Source organism: Montipora capricornis, chromosome 4 (assembly GCF_036669925.1).
Source record: "Montipora capricornis isolate CH-2021 chromosome 4, ASM3666992v2, whole genome shotgun sequence".
Taxonomy (NCBI): Eukaryota; Metazoa; Cnidaria; class Anthozoa; order Scleractinia; family Acroporidae; genus Montipora; species Montipora capricornis.
In genome coordinates, this window is record NC_090886.1 from 4,091,881 (window position 1) to 4,099,380 (window position 7,500).

Below are 7,500 nucleotides of genomic sequence, written 5' to 3' on the forward strand. Positions count from 1 at the left end.
GCAAATTAGGCACCTTACCCTCGACCATTATGAGTAAAACAAGTAGAAAAATATGTCTTGTGATTAACTTCCAACTTCGCAGACGTAATGTTGGTACGATGGATGCGTGAAGCATTTTTCACGGTGAAAAGGCAGGTTTGTCCAAAAAGGAGGCGACAAGAGCGCTTGGTATGCTTTGTTGTTCAAGTACCAAGGCATAAGCTGTTCTCTCCCATTCAGGGCCGATAAAAATTACCAGGAAGAAACAAACGAAGCCAATATCATCTTCGTAAAGATATCAAGCATGTAGCTAGTGACATTCTAATCTAACGGCATAAATAATAAACGGGAGGCGACGACGTTTTACGCTCGCTGACCTTGAAAATTCTTGTTCAATGAGACAGTTTAATCGAAAAGAAGGTTTGGTTTCCATTGGTTTTATTGCCTCGAGAGGATTCTTTATGTACGCAGTCCGTGGAGCGTATGCGTGACGACATTTGTGCCCTGGACGTTTCCTTTTGTCAGAAACCAGCCCATCAGACCCGTTAGTTTGCAAAGAAAATGCAACAATTTGAAGGAAAAACGAAACAAAAAAGTATGGTGACACAGTATAACACCAACTGTGTTTCGGCCTTGCTGGGCCTCGCATGGCAATCCCTCGCAATCCTCGAGGTATGTTAATTTGAAGGCGTTGAAGAGTTAATAGGGAGCTTAAGCAACGACAACGGCGGCGGCAACGAGAACGCCACAAATTTGCATATTTAGTGGGTAAAAACAATAGCTGTGCACGCCCTGCACGTGCGTTTTTCACTTTTGTCCATTTCGTTGCCGTCGTCAGCAAAACAACAACGTGAAATAGCCAAGTTTTTGGTTTTATGAAGAACGTCATCACTTGAGGATAAATTTTCATTTTCTCTCCTAAAATGGAGTGCCGTTCCGACTGGTGTCATCTTTGAGGAATTACCACACCCTTGTCATATTAAAAACGTTGAAATAGTCACGAAGCGATTAAAATAACGCAAATTTATATTTTGAGATGACGTTCTCGTTAAGGTCGCCGTTGTCGTTGCTTAAGCTCCCTAATCTTTCAAATGCCTGGTCTGGCCGGTCAGTTCTGTCAAATAGAAAGCGTCCTAAAATAAAGATCGTGTGACATGATTGCGATCGTGATCGTGATCGTGTGATTAGCTTACGCACGAGCGTTTCAAGTGAAGCTATGATCTTCGCAGTTTTGAACGCAATTTTTTGCAATTGCGTAGAGAAGCCTGAAAAATTTCAGGACTTCAACGGGGTTTGAACCCTTGACCTCGCGATACCGGTGCGACGCTCTAACCAACTGAGCTCAGTGGAGCTGGTCATTTGTGGGTTCTAATGTTCCCGTGAGGAATGAATCAATGATGAAATCAATGATGAGTCAAAGATGAAGGCACGAGAGGCGTGGACGGCAATCGGAAGTGATCTGTTTTCCCTTTTAACTTCTCTTCACACAACCACATTTACATTGCAAAGTATCTTTTCTCCATTAGAGATGATTAGTTTAACAATCTGGGGCCGGTTGCTCGAAGCCTGGTTAGCGCTAACCGTTGGTTAAGAGGTATCAAAACCTATAGGTTTCCATGGCATTTAACGCTGGTTAGGGCTATGATCGCCGGAAATACGTCTGCGTTCGCAGGCTACCCGAGCCTGGGAGACACCACTGTCCTGGCACTCGAAATGTTTTCTTCCGGTTGACGTCCGCGTCTCAAAAACACGACGAAAAAGATTAATTAACCTGAAGTTGGAATTTTAAATGACGTTTTCGTTACCGTCGCGTCGCAGATCTTAAACTCCCTGTTGCTTCCTATCAAATCCCGTTGCGAGCGCACGTTTGCGGGATTTGTTTTTTTGGTATGTATAAAGTTCATTTTAAAGGCCTACTTATAATGGTGTAGAATATTACTTAAATTTTACCTGAACACCATTTAGTTAAACGCAGAGGGGATTTCACGTGCTGTCCGTCCTCATATTGTTTACGTTGCTAACTTGTTTTGAAGGGGAACGAAAAAAAACCTTTTTTTTGCCATCGTTCTTAGCAAGATCATTTTTCTGATAAACGTACTACTTGTGCAAGACACTATCGACTAACTGCAAACGGTTCGAAGAAAAGCGAGGATCAGAATATGTACATCGTGACCGTAACACCAAATAGTAATGTCACGAAATGGTAATGAGACTCTAGTACGAACTTGTACGGAGTTTCTTTCGAGTTCCTCACATCAAAAAGCATCACATGAAACAATTTTGGCATGTTGTGATACAGTTGGGACACAAAGTTAACTTTACGCACTTAATTTTTTGGAATATTTTCTAGGACATTGAATTGAAAAGTGCGTCCGTATGTATGTGTGAGGCAGGCGTGAAAAATTGTCCTAGATGGGTGGGTGACATGGGTGAGAGTTGGCAGGTACACTTTTTTTATTGCACCGAGTATCAAGTATTTATGCAATCTCGTACCCAGAGTCCTCGGGCTTCTTGGTCAGCGGGTGAGCGCCCGGAGAGACTGGGATAATCGACTCCATTTTCCCAGAAAACGTGGGTTCCGGTCTTATTACGTATGCTTGAATTTAACCGGAAACAGAAAAGAGAAAACCGTAAACAGTAGAAATGGCGGGTTGAAAGTGTTCGAGAAACAAGAATTTTAGCCTTACACACAAAGAAACTGGAGAAATGATCATTGGTTGCTGTAAGAGCAAGTGAAGATGAAACCTCTGGCGCTTTCGGTAATATTTTTAGTGTTTCAGCGTACATTCCATCGTTCAGAATGCCATCGTGCAAGCAACACTATCGACAAATTTTCGTGGAAACGACACAAATGTTCTCTTCTACTACTATTTGATGTTTCCGTAATTCTGAATGGTTTCGACAAGACTTTATTCCACGGATTTCTCCTCAAAGAGACTGATATAATGTTTTCCCACGGTACTTTTGCAACAGCACCAGTAATCAGTTTTTAGCAGCGTGGGAAAATTCCTGTACGGTATAAGACGTAATTCAAACCTCGTGGTTTTTAATTTTGTGATTTATATATTTCTTAGGTAGAAAAACACAAACAGCACTGAAACTAGTTTTAGATTTTGAATCTCCCTTCAAATTCTGGGGCTTCCGAATTACTTACAGTACCTACTTCCTGTCGGACTGCCACTGATACTCAAGCGGCCAATCAAAAATATAGTTCAAGGCCATTATCCCAGAGGATCCCAGAGTCTCTCCGGGCGCTCACCCGCTGACCAAGAAGCCCGAGGACTCTGGGTACGAGATTGGTATTTATGAGTCAATGAATCAATGAGTCAATGAGTCATGAGTCAATGAGTCAGTGAGTTAGTGCAGTTACCCTAACCCATAAAATGAAAGCTAAAATTTCAGTGAGTGCTTAGGCCTAATCAATAAATTATTGCTATATTGACTGTGAGTCTCATTGACTCATGACTCATGATTCATTGTCTCATTGACCATTTGACTCATAAATCATGGGACCTCTATGACCAGACTTAAATCTTTTTTCATTCGGTCCGGTCATTTTATCTCCCAAACAATCCGCTTCAAGAAAAGGCTGGAAAAACGTTGAAAACGTAACATCCGTACCCACCCCATGCCAACTCGTTTTTACACCCAAGAGGAGGAGGGTATTCGGGGTAAGAAGGATAATTTGTGACGTGTACATACATTATCGTGAGCCGCTGACACACCTCCAGGGTTGCGTAATCACGTTGATCGAGCTGGCGTGGTGACCACGAGGATGAATCAATATACAAACGACTGGAAAAGTTAGATGTTTACACGGATTTAGCTGGAAAATTAGCTATTTCCCGCGTTCGTACCACAGATTATCCAAAAGAGTCATTTCGAGAAGTAAACTGGGGAAGTTGGGCATTCCCAAGGTAAAAATCGTTTCAGTTGCTTCTATATTTCATTCACGGTCTGTTAAAACATATGATCTGATCTGCTCGTGAAAAGTATCCCTTCACTGACTTTCTACGCATGCCAAGGTCAGTCATCGAGCGTGCTGTGGCAGTTTGAGAAACGGTTTGCAATTGAAAGCGAGGAAGATTGTCTCTGTTTGTAGTTAAGGCAGAAAGATATTAATATCTGCAAAGTCAAATGCAAATTTTTTCACGTGGACCAAGTGGAAAATTAAACGTAAGCTAAGGTTTATATTTGATTTCGCCGTCACGGCGATTTGCACTTTGGAAGTAATGAACTGATGCAATAATTTCACCTCTAACAGCAGTCATCCCTCCATATTTCTTGAATTTTAGCATTTCTTGAATTTTGTATTTCTCCTAACAGTGGAGGAATGTACATGTAATCGGAGTGTTTGTGTTTTTTTTATTTATTAGTTTGAAAATAACAATGCCCGCTGTGACGCTAGAAGAGAGTAGCGCGACGGAAAGTGGTGGAAAATTAAATTGTCCGCATCTACACGAAACAACTGGTGCAAATCCGCAGATTGAGGAAAGAAAAGATAAGGAAATAAAAGAAAAAGCCACTCAATCGAACGAGACTGCAGGTGGGAAATCAAATTCCATTACATCAATAGGTGAATCAAATTTAAATCTCTTTTAGCTCTTTTGACAGTCAATTAACATATAAGAAGCAAATATATACCGGTACAAAGATTATGTACATACTTCAATTAAACCACATAAAGAGAGTCCGTGAGCTTAATCATGTTCTTTTCCTTCACAAAAAAAGTCCATGCATTGACTATTCACCAATATCGTTTTCATTTAAAAAGCCAAAATGTATAGTTTGATGCTTTTTTGTTACTGTAGATTTTCTGGTCAAATTGTTAAAATTCAACGAAATGAATTGATGCTAAGCTTGTGGGAAGTCAAAAATTTGTTTAAGATTTAAGCGGTCTTTGTCAATCAAGAACATTTTCATTTATCAGCAATGACCCTTTTAAGATTATCTTTGCATGAAAATATCATCATGAAATAATAATAAATAAATAATAATTATTGGTTGTACCACAGGCAGCCCAGGCTCTGATGTTAAACATTATAAGGATTTGTATGGGAATCTCAAAACAGTCTCAAGAAAATATTTACATGCATCTTCTCAATGAAGAGCTACACTGTCCTGATGACAGTTGCTTGCTTTCAGTGCTGCTATTTGCCTGATTTAAGGTAATTTGAGTCACTGATTTCTCAGGTTCCCTGGTTGTGACTCAAACCAAAATAAAGGAAAGGCTGGGAAGTAATTTCTAGCTTACCTCACATTTTGCCAATAAAATTACACTTTTCCAATATCAGTCATGCTCAAACTGCAGCAACAGTCACACAAATAAACTTACTTCTCCTTGACCAAGTTTCAAGGTTGAACGAGTATCCATTGTTGCAAACAGTGATGAATATCCAAATGTTCAAAATCCTTCAAGGGGTGCTTGCAACTAATTTGGACATGGCAAGTCAACAATTTAGTCATTTGCTCACATTGTATCAAGGTTCAAGTGATCCAAATATCCAAAATCCTTTAAGGTTTGCTTACAACAAAATTTAATTTGGGCATGACAAGTCAACCGTTCATTGATTTGATCTCACTGTATGAGGCATTTTTACCGAGAACTTTTGCGTGTAAATATTTTGAGTCTGTTATTGGGCTTTCCATTCAAATCCTTGTAATTTTTACCGGACCAGGCCTGGGCTGCCTGTGGTTGTACAATGTATGTTGGTGTCCGTTTTTACACAATTTTTGTTATGTAATACTTTACACGTACACAAGATTATGGCAAGTAAGCATGCAGTATTTATTATTTATTTATTTACCATCACAGCCTACCTTCTTTCATGAAGATTACAGTAAAAATGCATGTTATAAATGGGATATTCCATCAGACTTAAAAAAATATTACATAATCAGGGTTCGACATCTCCGCTAGCCCGGTAGCCCGAGGCTAGTAAAAACTTTGTTGGGCTAGTAAAAAACGACGTTTAATAGCCTGCTGGCTAGTAGAAAAATGGAAATAAACTAGATATAATTGGTTTTAGTTTGAAGTTCACAGTTGATTAAAAAAACAAGAAAGTTTAAAATGTAACGATAATACCAATAATTTTATAAAGAAAACAAATCTATCATCTTCTGGCGTCTCTTTTATCTTGCGTGTAGTTCGTAAACATCTCTAGATCCCAGACTCTGAGCTTAATGGTTAATGTCTTCCCCAGTCTTCTCCCTACCAATGTTGTGATGCCTTGCACATCGCCTTGCACGATCGCTTCGCAATTGAACCGATTGTAAAGATGGAGCGATTTTTGACAAATTACGAGGCGCCACCATGTAGAAAGGGGAAAGCGGCCGAAACTGAAAGTACCAGTAAACAGGAAAGCAGTAAGATTTACGAGAGCACTCAGAGAAAGAGAACTTTTAATCCATCTTGGAAAGCAAGCTTCCCGTGGCTTGTGCACTGGCATTCTACGGTTAGCCTTCGCCGCGTGCACAAGTGAATGTGAAACGAACATTTTGTTAGCTTTTTTCCTTAAATAACACATTATGTTATCACAATGGAAGAAAAAATTCCATTCTTTATCATTTTAAAAGACCTTGCCAATAAGTTTAGAGGAAGGTTTGCGTGTTTGGGGTTGAAGTAGACCTCGAGGGAAATTGATCCGGGCTACCAAGTTTTGCTTTGGGCTAGTAAATTCTAGAAATCACCAGCCCGGTGGCTAGTAATGCAGGTAGCCAGGTGTCGAACCCTGCATAATGTTAATTTTACTCTATCATGCCATATTACATGTATGCACTATGAGAATATTCAAGAAAACTATTGAATATAATTATGTTAGTATCACCCAATTATGGGACTAATGCAAATGCTGCATTTTGATTGGCTACACTACCAGAGGACTATTAGTAATAGTCATCGAGTAGCGAAAAGCATGACGCTTTTTTCGTTTTATTCTCAAATAAATATATTTTCAACTTGCATTTGCTAACTTTATTATTGCCTTTTCTGTCCGACTAGTTGGGCGATACTAAAACAATTAGACCCTTCGCCCTTAAGGGCCACGGATCAATAGCCCATTTGGCTTCGCCTCATGGGCTATTGACCCGTAGCCTGCAAGGGCTACGGGTCTAATATTTAAATAGTCATGTTACATATGTGGTACATTCTGACTGGCTGTATTTTCTGGCATGGCATGTCCCATAAAGGCATTTAAACAGTTTTAGTCTTTGGTTCAACAAGCTTTCAACAGTTTTATGGCAGATGTGGTTATAACTGTTGAACAAATATATATTTTTTAACTCATGGACTCCAGGGAGTGAGACTTGACAGATTTTACTCGGTCTAATGCCAGACGACTTTACTTGTCAATGGGGAACCCCCAGGAGTCAATGGGATAATAAAAGTAGGATGGAAAATTTCACTAGACTGTTTTTAAGTGATGGGGGGGGGGGGGGGGAAAACAATCTTAGTGGGTTACTTGAACTTGACTATGTTGTTATATTGTTATGATGAAAGGTTTTACCGTAAACATATTGCAA

The 7,500-nt window shown here is 39.7% G+C and overlaps 2 protein-coding genes across 5 annotated transcripts in view; one reads left to right on the plus strand and one right to left on the minus strand.

Annotated features, from left to right (window-relative positions):
- The window catches only part of LOC138045262 (uncharacterized), a 7,448-nt gene extending 7,193 nt beyond the window's left edge, over positions 1-255 (minus strand). Inside the window, exon 1 of the mRNA XM_068891689.1 lies at positions 19-255. Within this exon, the coding sequence (XP_068747790.1) occupies positions 19-115 (97 nt within the window). The 5' untranslated portion in view covers positions 116-255. The remainder of the gene's footprint in view (positions 1-18) is intronic.
- Positions 256-3,731: 3,476 nt separating this feature from the next.
- Positions 3,732-7,500, plus strand: part of LOC138045265 (clustered mitochondria protein homolog) — a 38,741-nt gene continuing 34,972 nt past the window's right edge. For 2 of the 4 annotated variants that reach the window (XM_068891699.1, XM_068891700.1), the window contains exons 1-2: positions 3,736-3,896; positions 4,356-4,555. In XM_068891699.1, the coding sequence (XP_068747800.1) occupies positions 4,369-4,555 (187 nt within the window). In that variant the 5' untranslated portion in view covers positions 3,736-3,896; positions 4,356-4,368. Of the gene's footprint in view, positions 3,897-4,355; positions 4,556-7,500 lie in introns of all 4 variants that reach the window. The other 2 variants (XM_068891702.1, XM_068891701.1) reach the window with 2 other exon arrangements.